At 58.4% G+C, this 22315-nt stretch overlaps 1 protein-coding gene and 2 long non-coding RNA genes across 7 annotated transcripts in view; 2 read left to right on the forward strand and 1 right to left on the reverse strand.

The window, feature by feature from the left end:
* Positions 1-22315, forward strand: part of LOC309850933 — a 1194231-nt gene that overhangs the window by 440654 nt on the left and 731262 nt on the right. The window lies entirely within an intron of this gene.
* RPTOR (regulatory associated protein of MTOR complex 1) overlaps positions 1-22315 on the forward strand; it is a 308584-nt gene that overhangs the window by 74004 nt on the left and 212265 nt on the right. For 3 of the 5 annotated variants that reach the window (XR_014304486.1, XR_014304487.1, XM_082705400.1), the window contains exon 3: positions 2828-2910. Coding sequence is in view for 1 of the 5 variants with exons in the window: in XM_082705400.1 (XP_082561526.1) it covers positions 2828-2910 (83 nt within the window). In the remaining 4 variants the exon portion in view is untranslated. Of the gene's footprint in view, positions 1-2827; positions 2911-8663; positions 8932-9526; positions 9856-22315 lie in introns of those variants that run through there. The other 2 variants (XM_082705401.1, XM_082705402.1) reach the window with 2 other exon arrangements.
* Positions 422-9731, reverse strand: LOC309850937. Its single transcript, XR_014304542.1, has 3 exons — positions 9305-9731; positions 3174-9149; positions 422-2946 (listed from the first exon to the last, which is right to left on the reverse strand). It is a non-coding gene; the product is annotated as an uncharacterized lncRNA (long non-coding RNA).

Genomic DNA, 22315 nt, shown 5'->3' on the forward strand with positions numbered 1-22315 from the left:
CCGAAGCTACTGACTCGGACGCTCCGGGGTGGGGCCCGGCGTTTGCATTGGGAAGAGTCCTCAGGACTTTGATGCTCTGGTGGTAAAGGTCCCTCCCGATTCTAAAATCCCAATACTTAGTTTTATAATTACCTTTTAAAAAATCAAAGTAATACGTGCATACAGCTTTAAAATCACATAATACTGAAAAGTATAATGAGAGAAAGCTGCTTCTTGTTCCTGCCCGTCCCAGAGGGGGTGCTCCGATCGGTTCCTTTCTCATCCCAGTGTGTAATTTTCCTCGTGGTTACACATTTGCCAGTTACTTTTATTTGCTAAATTTTTGGTGAACTTACGAGTTTATTTTTTTACGTATATCCCAGTAGATCTGTCAAGTGCCATCAATAATTATTCCAGTGCTCAAGAAATCTGGGCTGTCTGGTTTTTTTTTTTTTTTTTTTAAAGATTTTATTTATTTATTTGACAGAGAGAAATCACAAGTAGGCAGAGAGGCAGGGAGAGAGGGAGGGGGAAGCAGGCTCCCTGCTGAGCCGAGAGCCCGATGCGGGGCTCGATCCCAGGACCCTGAGATCATGACCTGAGCCGAAGGCAGCGGCTTAACCCACTGAGCCACCCAGGCGCCCAAAATCTGTCTGTTTTTAATAAAATACCACCCTAGCTCCTGTTGGACGGGCTTTGTCTCTGGATCTGGTTCACGGACGTCTTGTGGGTTCTCTCTCTCTCTTTCCCCGGGTCCTTCACTGGCTTCTATTGTGCTTTATTTCCCAAGAAGAGGAACATAGGCAGAGTTTGTGAGTGTTTGTGGGTCTGAAAAGGCCTGTGTTTTACCCTCTGACGTGAATATAGGGTGGTTGTTCTCATTCAAGATGTGAAGGCGTCTGTCTTCTGTCCGGCTTTCGGTCTTGGGGGGAAACCCAGACTCAGTCCTGATCTTTCGTGAGCTGATTTTTCTCTAAGGACTTTCTTTTGTCTTTGTTTTTAGCAGTTTGATTATGATGTGTCTGGATACAGATTTTCTAGGGTTAATCCTGTTTGTGCTTCACTGACCTTGAATCTGTAAGTCGACGTCTCTTGCCAGATGTGGGCAGTGGTCAAGCATTACATCTTCAAGTGCTTTTGAGCTCTGCCTTGCTTTCCTCCTTGTGAGACTGTGACGACGTGAACGTTACCGTCCCCTGGTCCCTTGAGGCTCTTTTCTTGGGAGCCGCTCCCCTTCTACAGCGTGGGATTGTCCATTCTCGCCACCAGTGGGCTTGGCCCGGGGCTGTCCGGGGAGTGCAGGGAGCGGGGAGGTTAGCCGAAACCCTCGTGTGTGGGAGGCAGCGTTTGAGAGGGCGGCTGGGGAAGCTGGGGCAGAATTAGCGTCGGCGCGTGGGAAGCAAGGACAGCGAGAGGCAGGCGCGGCGCTCCGGGTCGGCACAGACGCTCGGGCTCATGCCTGGACGTCGGCCTTTGGACGCGTGTCTGTAAGGTCGCGTGATGAAGGGCCCCCGAGTGGCAGGTCCTGGTCCCGGGGAGGAAGGGCGTCACGTGGTGGATGCGTCCTGGGACCAACTGGCTGCCCTTTCTGTGGCACGTCCTTGGCCTGGAGGAGCAGCTGATGGGCCTCGGCCATTTGGCCGCATTTTCTGGAAAATGAACAAAGTGAGTGGGCATTTTGGGGAAAACAACCCAAGTGTTTATAGCTAGTGACGGGATTTGAGATATTGGAGAACGAGATACAGAAGGTCTGCGCAGCTCAGTGGTCAGTGCTTTCCAGGTGACAGTGAGGACAACACAGAGTCACCCGCGGACGGGGTCTGCTCCACGTGCACGACAGGCCCGTGGATTTTAATGCCGTGGAGTATGGGCTCATCGCTGTGGTTTCGGACTCCCCGTTGCCGACAGCCGCAGAGAAGCTGCCACGTGTCGAGTTTCGGTGCAGCAGCAAAGATAGCATGACTGTCTCAAGAGGCGATTTAAAGTGGCCTTCCCGCGGGTGTGGGTGTGTGAGGCGGGATTTTCCTCCTCTGTGTCGGCCAGAACCACATTTTGTAACAGACGGATGCAGGCACGGATGTGTGAGACCAGGTGTTAAAAGACACGTGCAAAAAAGGTAGGACAGTGCTATTCTCAGTTTTTTGTAAGTCAGTTTTCATAATAAGTATTTATGTTCAAAGGTAATGGGTTTGTTATGACTTTTGTATGAATGGATACAGTTTTTAAAATTTCTCATCTTGAGTTTGAATTCAGCAGATACCAATAGAGACAACCACTTAAAGGTTGTTTGGGGTTCTTCAGCATTGTAAAGAGTGCAGGGATGTCTGGAGACCACGTAAGTCTGAGAAAAGGCTGGTTAGAGTTCCTTGCCCTAGAGGCCACTCCTGAAACGGGCGGTAAGCCACAAACACAGACGCGTTGACCAGTCGTTCTTGTGGAGGAACCAGCACAGACAGAGGCGTGTAGAGCGCGTCGCCTTGGTGGCTCCGTCTTCCTCCTGGCTCTCTGCGAGAGGGAAGCACGGTGCGGCCCTCCCCTGGCCCCTCCTCGGCACAGAGGCCCCCGCCAGGCCCGAGGCCCACCCCGCACAGCCTGCCAGGAGCGCAGGAACCAAGCGAGTCTGACCAAACAGCTTTCCTCGCGAAAGGTGAGCGGGTGTGGCGTTTTGTCCTGTTTGGGGACATAGCAGTTCCCTACATCTGGTTAAACACAGAAAACCCCCAGGTGTGTCTTGCTCAGTCCAGGGTGACTCTGAAGTGCGTGATGGAAGAGGAAACCGTGAGCGACAGGCTCAGCCGCGGAGGAAACAAATGGGTAACAGACTTTCTGCTTTTTATTGCTTCTCCAGATCCTCTGTCGATGGGGCCTCAGAAAGCTCTGGAAACCATCGGTGCGAATTTGCAGAAGCAGTACGAGAACTGGCAGCCACGGGTGAGTGCGCTTCGCTTGCTTTCCTCTTGTTTCTTTCTTTTTTTCTTTTTTTTTTTTAAAGATTTTATTTATTTACTTGAGAGAGAGAGGCAGTGAGAGAGAGCATGAACGAGGAGAAGGTCAGAGAGAGAAGCAGACTTCCCATGGAGCTGGGAGCCCGAAGCGGGACTCGATCCCGGGACTCCAGGATCATGACCTGAGCCGAAGGCAGTCGTCCAACCAACTGAGCCACCCAGGCGTCCCGCTTTCCTCTTGTTTCTTACAGGGAAGCTTCGATTCCTTGGTTTCAAACAGCCTTTGAATCCAAGCGAGAGGTTTTTACGGAGCCTCAGCTCGCGTCCCTTGGTGGCTGGACGCTCCTCGCTGCGCCCTCCCTCCCCAGCTCCATGGACGCACCCTGTCGTGCGTGAAGGTGGCCAGGCGCTGGCGGGGGCCCTGGGCGGGATGGTCTCCTGCTCATTTGGCCTGAGTTTCTCCCTGCAGTCTTTAGGCACTGAAAAGCATTACTCTTAGATCACAGATTTTCTCAGGAAACATATTTTCAGTAACTTTCCTACAGCCTCAGCTAGTTAGAGCTATTTCTCCTGTCTTCCATTTTCAAACAGTTGAGAAAAAAGCACTCAGCATTGAAAAGATGACACCTATTATAAGCTCGGTCTTTGATTCAAAAGGTAGGGGTCTCTTCGGGACGCCGCTGCCAATTACCATGCTTTTGTTGCTTATATCTGAAGGTTCTGTGGTTTTGTTTTTTCAAAGAACAGTGGCAGGTTGCCTTTTAAGATCTTAAGTTTTCCCCTGAACCACCCCAAGACCTTTAGCCTTGCTCTTTAGCTGGCTTGAAGATCACTAACTGTAGCAGCAGATTCGACATTTGGGGTGTTTATGGAGGTGCTCTCTGTTCTGTTTTGTGTGGTGGGCTGGCTCCGGAGTCCTCTGTAGGGCACGAGCACGCGGAACGTGGGTGTGGTGGCCTTGCTCACGCGGCTCCCAGGAGCCTTTGTGGTCATCGCCCTTCCTTTCTGAGCGTCTGCCTCACAGGGGCAGGCGGCTGGGGGCCCGGTGAGCCCCGCGTGCTTGGGCCTCACCTGCGGACTCTTCATCCGGGTGATCTGGAATTAGGGAGTCTGTACATCATCGACATCCTACAAGAACGGTCAGAAGTGATTCTGTTGGTGCCTGTCACCGTGTCTGCGGTCATTTCTGTTGCTGCCTGTAATGTGCATAGACTGAGTGGTGGCAACCATGTCCCCTTGTGTCTTAGGGGGCAGCAGGTCTAACTTGTGGAGTTAATAACCGCAGACTCCCATTCGTCAGAAGTCAGGTTCTTAGTGATGACTTTGATCTATGCCTAAGGACTTTGCTTTTCCCTCTGTTAGATTTGTTACCTCTTGATGGTTATATAAAAGCTCAGGAGGCTTCATAATATAATGCCTTTGGGGCTTGGATGAGGAGCGGAGAGATATTTCCATGGTGTGTCCCTTTAAAGACAGTTGAGATGCGTCCTGCTGTCAGTAGAAACGCGCTTCTCCGAGGACACTGAAGGCGCTCCAGAGCTCTATGACACTCTCCAGGGGCTTCCGGTGCGTGTGCGGTTTGGACAGACGCCGTCCACGTGTGACAACACACAGAGGTGACGTCTGTCGGAAGACTTGACGTCACTGGCATCTGGAAGGTGGAGAACCAGCAATATTTAAATGTAAAAGAACGCCTTTCTCACTTACCCACATCTCACCATATCCTGAGTTCGACTTCAGGCTTTGGTTTTTTGCTGGGTTCATTTATTTAAAGGAGAATGCAGCCAGATAAATTCAGATCTACCGACTGCGTTCTTCACGGAACAGGCTCTGCTATTTTAATTACGTTCTTCCTTTTAAAGACGTATCACATGAGAAGATGTGGTCTTTCAGAATACAGGGTCAGTATTTCTGGATATTGCCTGTTTTTTCCCTTGGGCGTGATTTACAATTTCGGGGAGTGCTAGGAGTGGGTTTACTACTAGCTTTACTATTAGCTTAACTCGGTAGGCATCAGCTAGTTCGTGCTAGCTGGCAGTAAGTGGAATCTTTGAAAGTAGAATCCATGATTTTTCAAGTGGAATCTTCGAAAGTGGAATCCATGATTTTTAATCTAAATCTCTGTTTAAGAGTAGATCTCCCCCGTGGCATCTGGAGGAGGCATTACCATGTAAGGCTGCATTTACACATAGGCACACAATCACAGATCCAAAAACGACAGTAGACTCAGGATGGGGTTGAGAAGTCACCTTCTTGCAGTGGGGGTGGCCATGTGGGGCGAGTGGTCGCAGAGACAGTACGGCCCTCCAGATGGACGTTGTTCGGCCGAGACACGTGCTTGAGGTCCGTGGGCTTTGAAGAGCGGATCTGCAGGGGGGTGTTTTGAAGGAGAGACTGGTCACAAGGCTGGTCGGGGGGGTTGTTTCTGGATTGTAGGGTGCACCGGTGTGGGTGGGGCCCCGCTGGAGCTGGTTTGCAGGTGGGGACCAGAGCGTGCCGGCCGCACCCAGGAAGGGGCCACTCACGTCAACGGACTGGGCTCCTGAGCCCGCATTCAGGAAGCAGAACCGTGGCGATGAATACTTAGTATTTTCTGTGTTGAACGTCAGGACGGTCGCGTTCATTCTTCAGTACGATAAAGAGGTTTAAATTTTGCTGCTTCCACCTGTTAGTGGGATGCATATATTTGGAAACGAGCCTTAGGCCCAGGATGCGTCAGGAGGGCTGGCCAGGGCAGCTTGTGGGGCTGTGCCTTGTGTGCTGGGCGGTCACGACACGTGCTCTGGGGTGAGCGGCTGCTCCTCCGCTCTCTGGAAGCTCCTGTGGGTGACGGGAGGGGAGGCAGGCCTAATGTCGCCTCCCAGAGTTTGCACAAGACGGGAGACAGTAAGCAAGCTCAGACGTTGGTGTGCGTGGCGGTGTGTTCCTAACTGTCAATCAGGGTCCTTTGGAACGTTGCAGAGCAAAACACAGCCCTTGACTGCGTTTATGGGGCCCTCGAGTGCTCTGCGTAAGAGAGTCCGAGGAACCACCTGCAGTAAAGCAACGAGGGTGTTAGGAAATCTCCAAACCTCTGAGGTAGACTCCCCAGATCTGGTCTTCTCTTCCTCCGTGTCCTGTCCTCTGAGGCTCAGAAAGGTGGTGCAGCTGGAAATGAGGCCCTGTTCATCCATGTTGGCGGGTGTCTGCGTGCCTGTGGATGGGCCACGTGGGACCGAGCTACCCCAGTGCCACTCAGGAGGGACAGAAAACCAGCCACGGGAAACGGGTCCGCCTCGTGCCTGCGGGAGTCGGTGTCCTTCCTCGCGCGCCCTCCTCCTCCTTTCCTCGCTCCGACTGTGCAGGATGAAACCTTCTGGTAAAGGGGATTTGGGGTCAAGAAGGAATTCAGAGAAGCCGTAGTGATGATATTTTCTTCCTGAGGCTGCCAGCCCGTCAGGCCCGGATTTCCTTTCCAGGCCGATTGAACCCTTGTCTAAATAATTGATGTTTGCCACCAGTGAAGTATTTCTTTTGATTAAATTTAAGGCTCTGCCTTTCTACCTCGTAGGTACATAAATCTGTGTTCTGCAGGAGACGGAAGGAGGGGTGCCGGCCGGGAGGGGGACAGACCTCACGCCTGTCCCGGGAGTCCCAGGGCCGTGTGGGTGGGCGGCGGCAGCGGGGACCAGAGAGCGGGGCCTCCCCAGTGTAGAACGCGCGTTTCTGAGGCTTCCTCTAGCACGGCGGGCTTCTGGCGGTCTCGTGTGGGGCGTGGTGGGCCTGGGCTGATGGGGGCCGCAGTCACGGGTCCGGTCCTGCCGGCCTTTCCCCACAGCGCTGCCGACCCGGGAGCCGAGGGAGGTGGGAGCGCGTACCGCCCGCGGAGCAGGCGGAGGGGCGCGCTGAGCCTCCCACCGTCGGCGGCCTCTGAAGTGACCCCGGCCCCTGACTGAGCGCCTCTGTCCCAGTGACATCGCAGCGCTCCTGTCTACGCAGGGGGACGGAATGTGCCCTTTGGAGACTCCCCGGAGCGCGCCTTGCTTGTCTTCGGAGCGTCTCCTCTGGGAGGCAGGTCTGTGGGTGCGGCGGGGACCCGTCCGGGCGGCCGTGCTGGGCAGTTCTGAGGCCCACGTGTGGCGCCCGCGTTCTGTCCTGGCCTCAGCTCTCTGTGCTCCCCTGGCCGCTCACGGCCGCTGTGCGGCTGGGGAGGGGAGGTCGGTGTGCCCGTTAGACACGTGTTACGCGCTCCCCACCCCGCAGGGTGCACGCGGGGCCCGGGAGTCTGTCTGGGACAGAGCAGGGCCCCACCACCTGGTCACCAGCCCGGGGAGATTATGGTCGCATTTCATCTGAGTGACAAAGGCCTTTCCTTCGGTTTTGATTGAGGAGTTGTGTGCGTGCCTCGGAGAGCTGGCTTGAGCCAATTTCGCTGCCTGGACCGTTGGGTGTGTGGGGGCGTCGGTGGGGGTGAGGCCGTGGACAGCCTCGTTCACACGGGGGCATTCGCAGGCGCGTTCCGCCGGCTTTAGGCACAGGCGCTGTTGGCCAACCCCAGCACTTAGGTTCGGGCGGGGGCAGGGGTAGGTGCTGTCCTCGCTTCTTCTCTGGGGCAGGGCTCATGGTGGGACCCTGGTCTCGGGGAGAGAGCGTCCAGAGGCCCGTCGCGTGACCTGCTGGCTGTTTGCACTGGGAGGTGCTGGGGAAGGGCCCCGTCTGGCCAGGTTGCTGGTCGGGCTTTGTAGCCCGTGATGCGGCTGGGTGACTCGCTGGCCCGGCCTGCGGTGTCCTTCCTGGGGCTGGTCACAGCGCGTGGGACCTGTTTCGGGGTGGGAGTTACATGCAGAGCAGCGTACATGAAGGCGGGCCACTGTCCCACAGGACTCCCTTCAGGGTTGCGGAGTGAACCTTGTGCGGGACGCGGTGAAGACTCCTGGCTGAGCAGGTTCCACCTTGCCTTGGGGTTTTCAGAGCTGCTGTGGGTTATGGAGGGAGGAGCCCGCTCTGCCAGTGGACTCTGTCCCCCTCACCTAAGGAGGTGGTCTGGGTGGATGTGTGGAACAGGCCAGTGTGGGCTGTTTGTTGTAGTGGCTCCTGTTGGGACAGTCACGCTGTGACCTCAGGCCCAAAAGGACATTGCGGTGTGGCCAGTGAGAATGCCCTGAAGGGAGAGCTTGGTCCCTGAACCACACCGCCATCACGCCCTGCTGTCCCCCCTCCCTTCCCCAGCCTGGCTTGCTTTGCCACACGTCCTCACGCAGGCCTTTATGCACTTGCTTGTGTTTCCGGGACATGCTGTGAACGAGGACGCACGACCACAGCGGGCGCTGGGGGGCGGCTCCTGCTCGTGTGGCTCCGGTCTGGCGTGAAGCACTTCGCACCAGAGCCCGCTGAGTCTGCGTGACGGTGTTGGCAAAGCCTTCTGGTCCTCTTGGGGTCAACCGTTGGGCTTTGGTCATGACTTCGTGCTTCCCTCGGAGCGTGGAGCTCCGCGCCTATGACGGACACCTCAGTTGTGTCTTTGCTGCTGCCTCGAGCGTGTCCGTGCGCTCCACCTCCACCCCCTTCTCTCTCACTGCCCGCCGACAGCTTCTCCACGCACCATGTTGGGGGAGAATCCCGATCTGTGCTCCTGTGCGGCCCTGTCCCCCGGACCCTGTGTCCACCCAGCTCCTGCTGCTAACCCCGCCGGCCAGCACATTCCAGCAGCACTCGGGCGGCGGCAGCAACTTCGAGCACCACCAATGAACCGTAGAGAGCACACAAGCCCGTTGAGGGAGGAGGGGAAGTGTTGCAGCTGGTCTGGAGGGTGCACAGCTTGCAGGGCTAGATCCCCGGCTGTCTTCTGCGGTCTGAGGGTTACCCCTCTTTGGGCTGCTGCAGTGTGGTCCCTGTGGTGACTCCAGCCTCCACAGTCACCAGGCAGCCGGCACGGACATGTGATGGTGCTCCTTGGATCCGGGCCCCCACGGCTGTGAGCGGTGCAGCGCCACATGGATGTGAAGCCAGGGCCGCTGTCGGGAGTTGGGTTAGTCAGGCGTCCCTGCACGCCCCTCATGTCCTTGCGGCAGAGGTCACCGGCAGCGCTTCGCTCCTTGTCTGCTGTGGGCAGGGGCGCCTTCCGGACAGGGAGGGCTGACCGGGATGGGCATGTCTTGCTGCCATGGGGGGGGGGGGGTTGCAGGGGTGGGTGTTGTGGGATCGTGGGAGGAACACGCACTTGTTGAATTGTTGCTGTGTCGCTTCCTAGAAATGGAAGTGGAGCGGTTAGCGCGGAACTGAGGGTTTGTAACTGAGAAGGGAGGCTCAGCGGGGAGAACAGGACAAGGCAGCCTGTGGCTCCCGAGGGGCCCGGTCCTACACCACCCGACACCCCTGCTCTGGGACCTCCTCCTGCCCACCTCTGCGCACGGACTTGCTGGCAGTATCGTGTTTTTACCGAGAAATCGGGCTTAACTCTGTCCTTAACAAGCCTGTCAAGGATCCGGTCTGTCCTCTTCCCGATGAGATCCGTCTCCGGGTGTGACAACTTGCCAACGAGGACCGGGCGCTGCCTGTCTGCGCGCTAACCCTGCCGCTCAGACGTCTGACAGCGCCGGCTTCCTGTGCCGCGCCGGCTTCCTGAGTTAACCCGGAGCCCCGGCGATGCGAGGCCCGCTGGGGAGGGAGGTTGGGGACGCGTGAAGAAGTGCCGGCTCCGGGAGGGGAGACGCTACGGAGCCCGCGGCGGTGGGGTGCAGAGTCTGGGGGCGGCCGCGAGGAGCCCACCGTATGCGCACCATATGTGCCTGGGAGGGCTGTCAAATCCGGCTGCAGCCAGATGAGAGCGTCTGATCCAGGGGGTAGTCGCAGACTGGAGGGGAGTGGCCGCTTCTGCTCGCTTGACTTCGTTCCATCGCGAAACCAGATGGCGCCGTGGTGGTCGTGAATCGGCGTTCACGACGGCTTCTGGGTACCCTTCTCTTAAATGTCAAGGAGCTGCTGGCTGGTGTGCTACCGGAGGGAGCTCTGAGGCGTGGGGACAGGACTCGTGGCGCGCAGGAGGGAGCAGTCGTGCCCCGTGTGGCCGTGCGCCTGGCCTCTCTCGCTCAGCGGCCGGGTCACCGCTCCCACGCTGTCGCGTGCGTCGGTACGGTAGCCCCTCCTACGGCTGGGTGAATTCACCGGACGGACACACCACATGTGTGTGTCCGGGTGCTGATGGACACTGGTGCTGTTGCTGCCCCTCAGCTCTCGCGAGTGACGCGTCTGCGAGCGTCTGCGTCGAGTGTCTGCGGGACGTGTGCTTTCAGCTCTTTTTCTCCCTGGGTGGTGGGTGACTCCGTGTGGGGAACTGCCAGAGCTGCCGTTCCATTTTCCATTCGGGCGGTGGGCGAGAGCTGCTTCTGCCTGTCCTCACCGACACTTGTCATTTTCTGTGTGTTTTGTTTTAAAACTGTTACTGGGAAACTTGGGTGGCTCAGTTGGTTGCGTGTCTGCTTTCATCTTGGGTCGTGATCCTGGGGTCCTTGGATCGAGTCCTACGTCGGGCTCCTCGCTGGGGCCTGCTTCTCCCTCTCCCACTGCCCCCCACTGCCCCCCCACGCTCGCTCGCTCTCACTCACTCACACACTCCCTCTCTTAAATAAATAAAATCTTAAAAAATCCCCACTCTTACTGCAGCGGCCGTGCTGGTGGGTGTGAAGAGGCATCTCTCTGGTTTGGGTTTGCGTTTCCCTGGTCACTAGGGACGGTGAGCTCCTTTCACGAGCTCATCGGTTGCTCACTTGCGCAGCTGCTTTGGGAACATTCCGTTCTCCGGTTGGGTTATTTGTCTTCTGTTGAGTTGTGAGAGGTCACATGGAGATTTTTAAACTGACGGAGCCTGAGTTTTTGTTGGGAGAACTAACGGCCTTTTCCGGTAATGTGCTATCTGCGGACAGGCTCATCGCAGCGTTCTGAGGCCTCAAATACTCTCTGGCCTGTTCCATTTGTCCCACTTATAAGACGTTTATTAAGAGGTTCTAGGACGACAAGAGCACACGGACTGTAATTAGTATTTTAACTTGTATTCCGCATGGTTCACCAGGCGTTTGGGCTTAGAAAGAGGTGGTCGCTCAGCCCGGGCTGCATGATGGAGAAACTTCCTGTCGAGGTCAGCGGGTGTGGAGTGGTGGGGTGGTGACCTCTGTGGGATGTGGGGGCCAGCAGCCGTCAGGGGCACTTCCGAGCTGGTGGCTGGTCACCGATGTGCTGTGCCCCCGGGTCCCTTGTCTCCTTCCGCTTTACGAATCCTGCATCATCCCTGGACCCCTCGGTCCCCAGTGACTGGATTGTCTTCTCTTATGTATTTGTCTGTTGGATACGTTTGCTGATTGCCTGCTTGGGGGAGGCCCTGCCTGGGCGCAGGGTCCCGGTACGACCCCGACACTGCCCCGCTCCACGGGGCTCACACTCTGGTGGTTGTCCCCCTGCGTCCTGTCACGGTCATGGTTTGTGAAGCCGTGAGCCCCTGGTTCTGACCTCACCTTGTGACCGCGCCCCTCGACGGCTTCAGCCTCGCCTGTCTGCTGGCTGCGTGTTTTGGTTGGATCTTCAAGATTCATTTCCCCCAGGAGAGTGTTCCCTTTTCTCTAGGGGGCCAGGCTATGGGTTGGAAAGGCACGTACTACCCCAGGGGACGGGCCAGAGGACATGCAGAGGAGAGAGTAAGGCCCCCACACACCGTGCCTTGAGCACCCCTGGCTCCCTCGGCCTGTGGTCAGTCCACTCTGCCCCTGATCCCACATAGGCTGTGTGGCTGCCCCCCAACTCCGTCTCACTGCAATGAAGGGAGAAAGCTGGCGGGTACCTGAGGGCCCCTGGGGCACACCCTGAGTTTGATGCAGGCAGGACAGCCCCTTCCGAGGCCATGAGCCTGGTGCAGGCTGTGAGGGCCCTTCGTGTCCCCGTAAGGAGGTGTGCTTGCCTGAGGCAGATTCTAGCCTGCCTTTCCCAGCGGTTCCCAGCAAAGAGAGACTGGTGGGTCCAGCGTACCTCGTGTTTGTTTAGGTATTTTGCATGGTCCTGCATTCACGGGCTGGTCTGTGGATGGATCCCACAGAGACCTGAGGTTCCCACCCGTACGCGGCTGTGATCCGGGAGCCCGATGACAGAGGGCTGATTTGGCATGTGGCTGATTTGGCACGGTCATACAGGGCTCCTGTCGGGGGCAGGGGCGTGTAAGAGCTGCGGGTAGGGCAGATTCCTTGATGGATTTTTAGTTCTAAGTTTTGCTTTTATAAAGACAGTTTTAGCCAAATTTGAGTAAAATCCAAGGAGAAAACCCAGACAGTTGAGAAGTACCCCAGGCTTTGAGGAAATTGAAAGAGTCATGAAGGACACTTTGCAAAACTGCGAATAAATAGGGAAGCCTGAACTGGGTGCAGAATTTTCCAGGAGAGTTAAATGGCCATGATTGACTTCAGAAAAGATAGAAAATCCGTAAACATGAGAGAAACTGAGAAAGTTACCGAAGGGTCTGCCCCGAGTCCTCTTGGGCGGAGGTGCGGACTCCTCCATGGGACTGGATGCGGCGGTGAGGCCGGCGCAGCTTATGCTGGGGGCGCTGGCTGCGGCCTCCAGTCCGAGGGGCAGTGGTTTTGTTGTGATTTGGCTGTCTTCATCTGAGTGTCGGTCGTCATGATCAGTGCATGACCACAGGTAAGTGGACACCGACTCACTGACCGAGAGGGCTGCAGGCAGCGGACGAGATCACGAGTTCTGCTGTCCTCTGCTCAGGATGGTGATGGTCTGCGTGGTGGGGTCTGCACGGGATGCCCCACTGTCCTAGCGCTCTGTCTCTCGCAGGAGCACAGGGAACTTGGGAGCAGAGCAGTCTAGGGCAGTTAAGTGTGGCCCAGGGTTTTCTAGGCCTTAATAACCCCAAAGAAGTCCCTTTGTTTACAAACACTGTCCTTCGGCATTCACCTGGCTACTGGGGGACCGGTGTTCGCCCCACTGAACACCTGTGACCGTGGGTGAGTCTCCAGAATTTATTTCAGCTTTGACACGCTCTGGTTCTGAAAGGGGTTTATTCTCATCTACTTAACCTGGCAGAAAACTCCGTGTTATCGAGGACAGCCAGATTATCTTCTTGAAGGTGAGCATTTTGGACAATGTTGGGCCTCATGTCCCCAAAACGCAGGCTTCGGGAGACGGGCCTCATTCAGGGTCTCTCCATGTTTTCGTGCTTGTGAAATCAGAAGCGCCTTCTTTTCACAGCTGCGCTGCTCCTTGTTTTAATGCGACTGTGTTTCTGTCTGCTCGGCTGATGGGAGTTCTTACCCACTGACGTTGAGGGGGACAGGAGCAGGGGACTGGGGCTTGTGGGACTCTGCAGACCCTGGACATTTGTACGGGGGGCTTTAGCCAGTGGCTCACTCGGGGTGGGGGCTCCAAGGAGAGCAGGTCTCAGCTTTGGTGAGTGGATGTCGGCTCCCAGCAGGGACGGCTGCCTGGAAGGAGAGGCCACAGTTTCCAGGTCTTGGGGCCGCATCTTTTACCCCTTGGCTCACGTCTGTCTGTTGCATCTGGCTTTGATCACCAGATGACCTGCTGATTCGCCTTTGAGTCCCCAGAGCACTCGCAGGGGCTCGGACGAATGCACAGGGGATGGGAAGCCTCTTCATTTCCCGGGTGGCCTGAGCCGCTCTGCTCGGCTCATCTGGGGTGCAGCCGGGACTGCAGATGGCCAAGGGGGCCCTGCGCGCGGGTGGGGGTGGTCTCTGGAGGCCGCCCCGTGCACCTGCGGATCGCAGGGGTCCTTGTCCTTGCGTTGGAGGATCTCGTCCGTTTCCTCTCATGTAACGAACGGTGGGCACACCTGGGTGTGCGACTGGCTTCCTCTTGCTGAGTTTCGTCGCAGCTGCTCTTTATTGTCTTCTCCCTTGACTTCCTTTGCATTAATCAGGTTTCAGAACCTTGTTCCCCTTCCCTTCCCTTCGGGACGCAGTGGGGAATGCGTGCTGGGTGCGGGTGTCGGGGTGCCCCCAGGGCAGCTGTGCGCCCGTCCGCGCCCCGTCTTTCTGCTGGGGCCACAGGGCGGGGCCCCAGCTCTCTCTGCCGGCCCAACCCACGCGGCTGCCTGTGAGGTTGGTCCCTGTGTGACTTGTGCCAGGAGGCAGCGCAGGCGTTGTTGGGGCAGCCGGTGGTACGCGGGTGTGCGCATTTACTCCCCGCTTTGGGCACTCTGTCCCCTTCCTGCATGTTTGTCTTTTCTGGGATCATTTTCCTTCAACCTGGAATGTTTAAAATATTTTGTTGTGAATCTGCTGACAACATGTTCATTTAGTTTTTATCTGAAAATGTTTTTTGGGGGGGGTTGGTGGGAAGGGGCAGCGGGAGAGGGAGAGCTATAATCCCAAGCAGACACCCCGCGGAGCGCGGAGCCCAGTGTGGGACTCAGTCTTCTGACCTTGAGATCATGACCGGAGCAGAAATCAAGTCGGACGCCCGACTGACGGAGCCATGCGGGTGCCCTGGAAATGTTGTTATTCTACCTCTGTTCCAACCTGAAGGACAGTTTTGCTGGGTGTGGAACTCCACAGCAGTTTTCCTTCCAGTTTAGAGGCGTTCACGTGCGCTGCTTCCTCTGCAGGCTTCCACCATCTTCTGTTCAACAGCGGCCACGCGACTCCCCCTCTGTCTGCTCGCGGCCTTTTCCACCCAGTACCGGGCGCTCGGAGGTGTGGCTACGGGGGCTCGTTGTGTGGGGGGCTCCTTCACGGTGGGCTCGCCGGCTGTCGTCAGTGCCCTGCAGACTGTTCTGTGCGCCGCCTCTGCGCCGGGAGCTGTGCTGGCAGCGTCAGACCCTCCGTCCTGCCCCGAGCACATCTTTCTCTCCGTTCCGTGTTGTTTCGTCCGTCCATGCACTCGTCTGTTCCGTGTTGTTTCGTCCATCCATGCACTCGTCCGTTCCGTGTTGTTTCGTCCTTCCGTGCGCTCGTCCGTTCCGTGCGCTGGTCCGTTTCGTGTTGTTTCGTCCTTCCGTGCGCTCGTCCGTTCCGTGTTGTTTCGTCCTTTCGTGCGCTCGTCCGTTCCGTGTTGTTTCGTCCTTCCGTGCGCTCGTCCGTTCCGTGCGCTGGTCTGTTCCGTGTTGTTTTGTCCTTCCATGCGCTCGTCCGTTCTGTGCGCTCGACCGTTCCGTGTTGTTTCGTCCTTTCGTGCGCTCGACCGTTCCGTGTTGTTTCGTCCTTTCGTGCGCTCGTCCGTTCCGTGTTGTTTCGTCCTTTCGTGCGCTCGTCCGTTCCGTGTTGTTTCTTCCTTCCGTGCGCTGGTCTGTTCCGTGTTGTTTTGTCCTTCCATGCGCTCGTCCGTTCTGTGCGCTGGTCCGTTTCGTGTTGTTTCGTCCTTCCGTGCGCTCGTCCGTTCCGTGCGCTGGTCCGTTTCGTGTTGTTTCGTCCTTCCGTGCGCTCGTCCGTTCCGTGTTTTTTCGTCCTTCTGTGCGCTCGTCCGTTCCGTGCGCTGGTCCGTTTCGTGTTGTTTCGTCCTTCCGTGCGCTCGACCGTTCCGTGTTGTTTCGTCCTTCCGTGCGCTGGTCCGTTCCGTGTTGTTTCGTCCTTCCGTGCGCTCGTCCGTTCCGTGTTGTTTCTTCCGTCCGTGCGCTCGTCCGTTCCATGTTGTTTCTTCCTTCCGTGCGCTCGTCCGTTCTGTGCGCTGGTCCGTTTCGTGTTGTTTCGTCCTTCCGTGCGCTCGTCCGTTCCGTGTTGTTTCGTCTGTCCGTGCGCTCGTCCGTTCCGTGTTGTTTCGTCCGTCCGTGCGCTCGTCAGTTCCGTGTTGTTTCTTCCTTCCGTGCGCTGGTCCGTTCCGTGTTGTTTGTCCGTCCGTGCGCTCGTCCGTTCCGTGTTGTTTCGTCCTTCCGTGCGCTGGTCCGTTCCGTGTTGTTTCGTCCGTCCGTGCGCTCGACCGTTCCGTGTTGTTTCGTCCTTCCGTGCGCTCGTCCGTTCCGTGTTGTTTCGTCCTTTCGTGCGCTCGTCCGTTCCGTGTTGTTTCTTCCGTCCGTGCGCTCGTCCGTTCCGTGTTGTTTCTTCCTTCCGTGCGCTGGTCTGTTCCGTGTTGTTTCGTCCTTCCGTGCGCTCGTCCGTTCTGTGCGCTCGTCCGTTTTGTGTTGTTTCGTCCTTCCGTGCGCTGGTCCGTTCCGTGTTGTTTGTCCGTCCGTGCGCTCGTCAGTTCCGTGTTGTTTCTTCCTTCCGTGCGCTGGTCCGTTCCGTGTTGTTTCGTCCGTCCGTGCGCTCGTCAGTTCCGTGTTGTTTCTTCCTTCCGTGCGCTGGTCCGTTCCGTGTTGTTTGTCCGTCCGTGCGCTCGTCCGTTCCGTGTTGTTTCTTCCTTCCGTGCGCTCGTCCGTTCCGTGTTGTTTCGTCCGTCCGTGCGCTCGTCAGTTCCGTGTTGTTTCTTCCTTCCGTGCGCTGGTCCGTTCCGTGTTGTTTCGTCCGTTCCGTGCGCTGGTCCGTTCCGTGTTGTTTTGTCCTTCCGTGCGCTCGTCCGTTCCGTGTTGTTTCGTCCTTCCGTGCGCTGGTCCGTTCCGTGTTGTTTCGTCCGTCCGTGCGCTCGACCGTTCCGTGTTGTTTCGTCCTTCCGTGCGCTCGTCCATTCCGTGTTGTTTCTTCCTTCCGTGCGCTGTTCTGTTCCGTGTTGTTTCGTCCTTCCGTGCGCTCGTCCGTTCCGTGTTGTTTCGTCCTTCCGTGCGCTCGTCCATTCCGTGTTGTTTCTTCCTTCCGTGCGCTGTTCTGTTCCGTGTTGTTTCGTCCTTCCGTGCGCTCGTCCGTTCTGTGCGCTGGTCCGTTTCGTGTTGTTTCGTCCTTCCGTGCGCTGGTCCGTTCCGTGTTGTTTCTTCCTTCCGTGCGCTCGTCCGTTCCGTGTTGTTTCGTCCTTCCGTGTGCTCGTCCCCGCGTTTTCTCCCGACCACATCATAGTCACAGACGCTCCTCTGCTCTGGCGTCCCGTCTCCTATTCAGCCAACCTGCCGACTTTTATATATTCCGTTGTATTTCTCTCGTCCATAATTTCCATTCGGCACTCTGTGGATTCCTGGTCTCTGGGGACACCTTGTGCCTTGTTACTCACCGTCTTGAACACATCGGCTATCCGTGCTCAGACGCCCTTTCTTTTTACGTGAGCATCTCCGAGCCTGGGAGGCGTGTTTCCAACGGTGCTGACTTCTGGCTGTGTGCACCGAGTTGTCAGTGCTGGTGTGGCCAGGTGTGAATTCGTGGCGTGACTGGACGTGGCTGGACGTGGTCTGTGTTTCAGCCAGCTAGCGGAAGGGGCTCAGTCCTACTGTGGAAGGCCTGTGGATGGGGGTCTGGACCTGGAAGAAGCCCCAGAGACCACCGTGGGAGGGCTCGGGAGACCTGACGCATCCCTTAAGGTTCTGACGAGTTTCCAGTTTCCGTTGCTGTCGGGAAAGAGCGCTTTCCCTGAGTGTCTCTTTGGGTTCGTCGAATGGTACGTGAGAATGCGGCGCCGGTTGTCACGCTGTCACCAGGCCCTGTGCTCTGTGGCCCTGACGCGGGCTGTGACGGTGCTGTGGCGGCCTCGGGGTGCCGGGCCCGGCACTCTGCGCCCCCGGAGACTCCGTGCCCGCGCGGCTGGGCTGCCGGGATCCAGTCAGAACCCCTGACTCGCGGGTGTTTGGGAAGGTCCACGCTGGTTCTGGTTTGTAGATCTCACGTCTCTTCGGGTCTTGGAATTTAGAACGTCCCCTTTCCTGCGTGCCGTCCTGCAGACGCCTCTCACAGCAGTCAGTGGACGCCACGTGGAGAAGGGATCGTGCTGACACTCTGAAGGCGTTGGCTGGGTGAGCCCCGAGAGCTGTCTGCACCCCTGGGGTCAGAGATCACTGGTCCCCGGGAAGGACAGACTTCCCGCCCGGGCGGCCGCCGGCGGCTGGTCTGGTCCTGACGTGTGGGCAGCGGGTCACAGGCTGGGGCACCTGCCCCCTCCCGCACGACATGGTTTCTGAGACACGGCCGTCTCGCTGCATGTGTCTGTTGCTCGTCGCGGTCCGTGACCCAGGAGCAGATCACGGTGTGGCTGCACCACGATTTGTGGGTCCCTTCCCCGGCGGGGCACGTCTGGCTGATTCCCAGCAGTTGGCTGTTACGAAGAAGGGCGCTGTGGATGTCGGTGTGCAAGTCCTCGTGTGGGCGCGTGTGTTCATTCTCTCGGGGACCCCGGACTGGGACTGCAGGTCGTGGGGCGGCTGTCTGTTTTCTGTTGTGTTTTGCAAGCAGCTCTAAATTGGAAGGTGACAGAAGTCCTGTTTGTCTCTGCAGAGCCAGCGGTCTGCAGAGAAGCCTCGTTCGCCGTTGTCTCCATGGGCTCTGCAGACGCGTAGGTGCGCAGGCGGGAGCCGGGAGGCGTCCGGCTGTCTTTGCGGGAACCCTCAGGCTGGGCACGGGACGTCCTCTTCCTCTCCAGTGGTGCGCATTCCCCAGCGGTGGGGAGGAGGCGGCCATGTGGGCTTCTAGATACGCACGGTTTAGGAAATAATAGCTTAATTGCTTTGACCCACTGCTGGGCTGGAAAAGAGAAGGCGACCCCTTCGGAGGCCCCCCGCAGAGGGGACTCGATGGACTGGCCTGTGGGCCTTCCCTTAGCGTTCTCCAGGCTGGCCTGCGCTCGCGAGCACGGCCGGCAAGCCCCCGAGCAGACCGCAGCCCGCCTCGGCGCGGTTTCCGAGCTTTGTCCTGGCCGCTTGGGGCTCTCAGGACCCCAATGCTCCTTGCAGGTTCTTGCCCCTGCCCGGCCCAGAGAACTGGCCCTCCCTCCCTCCCTCCCCTCCCCCTCCTTCCCCGGCCTCTCCTCTTCTGCCCTCCCTTCTCCCCTCCCCTGCCCCCCTCCCTCCCCGCTCCTTCCCCTGACTTCCCTCCGTTCCTCCGCCCTCTGCCCCATCTCTCCCTGCTCCCCTCCTAAGGAGCACTTTGTGGCACTCAGTCCTTGGCCGTAGCTGCGGGAGGTGTTGGTCAGTGAAGAGCTGAGACTGAGGAAGGACGCGGCTCCCGTCCCGGAAGGAGCCGCGCCTCTTCTGCAGGGGTGAGAGGAGCGAGCATTTATGATAACGCGGCTGTTAACATGTATAGGGTTCATTTGCTTCAGAAAGACTGGAAATTCTTCTTACTAGGAGAAGTGTGGTTTTATAAGTTTTATGTCCAGAATATTGACACAGTTTTAATCCACATTATTCCTCAAAAGGAATCAAAAAAGTTGTGTCTTTTTTTCTGAGTTACGGAGACCTTCTAGATTTTGTCTCTTTTTATTTTATTTTTTGGGCAGCATTCCCCTTTTCTTCCCTCATTTTTCTCTGCCAATTAAAGTCCTTGAAAGGAAATCTCTGAGGTACTGTTGCCGTTGCTGAGCAGGGGCGCTCGGACTGGGGCCTGCGTCGCCTGGGATTCCTCCTCACTGTCCTAATTAGCCCAGCGCGGCTGCTCCGCGTCAAAGACTCCGTTCTCAAAGCAGCGGTGAGACAGGGAAGCTAATCGGAGACCCTGCCTAGTTACGGGGCTGCGTCCCGACCACCGTTCTGAGAAATTTCCCCCTAAAAGTGGTGTATCAGCCCCCCGAGGAGGATCTTTGGAGGAGTGGCGAAGTCTCACTTGTGCCGGCCGGGACCGCTCCTGGGCTTGGCCTCCAGGCTCTGTCCCGAGTTCTGCGTCTGTTGTGACCTGTGATCGTCTGTTGTGACCTGTGACCGTCTGTTGTGATCTGTGACCGTCACTCACGGGACTCGCGGGGGGTGAGGAGGAGGACGGGCTTTTCATTTTCAGGGATTCTCTCCAGAGAACCACATTTCCCACCTCTTTCAATATGAAATGCTTGGTATTACCTAAAAATCACCTTTCTTCCAATTTGGGTCTCAAAAATAAATTACTTTGATTATCCCCCTCTCTTCCTGGTATGAACTTGAGACGACTCGGTTCCCTCCCGTCTTCCGGTGAAGACACACGCGATGGAGGGAGGGACGGTCCCAGGACAGGCGGCTGGTGTCCTCCGGGCAGACGAGAAGCTTGCTCAGCTCGCAGAGAGCCCAAGTGAGGCGGCCGCCCCGGGAGAGGCAGGCACATGACTCACGCCGACGTGATTCTGCGCAACAAAATATTGAGTGTTTGCCATATACGGGGCACTTTGCTTGTTGCTGTGGTTATGTAAGTACGATGCTTCCTCCTGGCAAGGGACGGCACGCCTTGTAGGGAGACTAGACAGTAATTGGTTGGTCGGGGCATGCATTCAGCAGCAGCATGTCGGCATCGCACGACTCTCAGACTCTGAGCCAACCAGATGCGGTTCCTGCCACTGTTTATCATGGTGTCTAGCAGGGCACATAGCAGCCTGCCGTCGCAGCAAGGGGGATGACAGCAGGCCGAGAGAAGGGCCCGAAACGAAGGGTCCAGTCCCCGAACAGGGTGGTGGGCGTCCTCCCTGGAAGAAGTGTGGAATCACGTCGTGTTCCTGACTGGAGGCTTGCTGGCCAGCGTGCTCCCCGCCTGTCCCCAAGGAGGCGTTAGAGCTGTTCCAGCAACTCCCCACCATCGCCATGGTGTGCTCAGAGAAGGGGTGGGGTCGCCGCCCCTCGCCGGTGCGGGCTGCTTGCTTAGGGCACCGTCGAACTAGGGCGTTCCCGGTAGCCTGGACGCTCGGAATGCTCACCCGCCTCACCTCAGCTGGGAGCCCGGAGCCGAGTGCCTCCGTGCGGGATGGAAGCACGAGGCGGAAACCCAGGTCCCCCGCCGGGCTGTGGGCAGACGCAGCTCTCTGGCACCGAGTGAGAGCAGGAGAGGCAGGGCCACTCCACGGACTTTCAGGACAGGGGCCCACGGGGCGGGCTGGCTCTCGGCGGCACTCCGTATGTGCCGGGTTCTTCCCAACCCCGCTTCCCCACTCGCCCCTGTGAAGTGCAGGGGTGAGTTTCTGTCATTTTGGAAGCATGAGGACCCGGTCCTGACGACGCTGGGTTCACAGAGCAGACAGTTTTTGTGGGGAGGTCTGGAGAGGAGGCGGCGGTGGCTCTGTGGGCTCCGAGGCGGGGGTTTGAGCAGGGGGTGGTTTCTTCCTGTGTCCCCCCCGGCACAGGTTCGTGCCAGACAGAGCCCGCGGGGGCGTCCCCTCGCTGCTGGGGACAGAGCTCACAGGGCAGCGCCGTGGAGACGAGCCTCACGCCCGTCCCCTAGACCCGCCTGGTGCATCGTTGGCGCGGCGAGGGTCGCCAGCTCGTGTGTGGAAGGCAGAGTGCCCCTTCCTTGTCTCTTCTGAGAGAGACAGCGCAGAGCTCGGTGCTTCCTCTGCTGTTCCATGTTTCTTCTCTGCCCGGTGTCCTGGCAGCCCTTCTCGTGATTTGTTTTCCTGAGCTGGGGCTGTGTGTGGCCGGGGTCATGGCCACCGGAGGCCTGAGGCGCCTGGTGGGGCCTGCTGTGCACCCAGGGCCGAGGCTCCTCTTCCTTCTGGTCCGAGCGCCAGACACACCGCATGTGTCCACAGCAGCCCTTCCACACGTTCTGTCTCCTTCCCTGCGCAGCGTTCAGGGGGCGACGGGTCCCCACTAAGGGCAGCGGGTTAGGGCTCCTGGTGGACGTGGCGGCTGACTCCTGCCCCCGTGTGCCAGGCTCCCTTGCCGCTGGGGCCCTCCCTGCGAGGCCGGGCGTCTGCGCCGAGCTTCTCGGGGGGGTGTGGGGGCCGAGCCGCCGACTCTGCTGGCTCAGCGTGAGCTTCTCGGGCTTTCCAGGACCCGGGGGGTCGGGGGCGGCACTCCCTGTGGCGGCGGTGGAGCTGCGTCCTGGCTCTGGTCGCTCCAGAAGGTCCTCTCGTCCTTCCAGGGCTCCGAGCCCCGCAGCGTGGACTCCCTGCACCGCTTTCGTGCCAACTCGCTCTGGGCGGGGCTGCAGGCGGGCCCAGCCGCGGGCACACGCCCCGCGCAGGCCTGCTCGTCCGCGGTTGCTGGCTGTGCGGGGCCCGGGCTCGGCTCCTGACCTGGGTGGTCGGGCCTTCCCCACTCATGCGTGTGTTGCCCCTGAGCGCAAGGCACGTAGCCACGAGGTCTCCTCTGTCGGGGGGCAGGTCCCGCTCGGCCCCGAGGAGGACCTGCCGTGAGCGCGGTCCCGGCCCTGCCCTCGGTGTGCGACGCCGTGGGGCCAGCAGGGCAGCCAGCGCGTGGCCCAGCCCTTCACTCCTGCCCTCCGACCGTCTCCTGACTCCTGCTCTCACTTCCAGAGGCGGGGGCACACTCTGCTTGTCCTCCCTCCCCGCCACGCCCGGCCTCAGCCCGTTCCCCGCCCGCCCGCTGTGCCCATGGCTGTGGGGGCGCGAGCGTGTGACAGGCTGTGGGACTGTGTATACGCGTGAGTGAGTGTGTATGGGAAGGAATGTGACTGTGTGGGACTGAGTGCGTGTGCACACGA

Source organism: Mustela nivalis (genome assembly GCF_964662115.1).
Source record: "Mustela nivalis genome assembly, chromosome: 17".
In the NCBI taxonomy this organism is placed as follows: Eukaryota; Metazoa; Chordata; class Mammalia; order Carnivora; family Mustelidae; genus Mustela; species Mustela nivalis.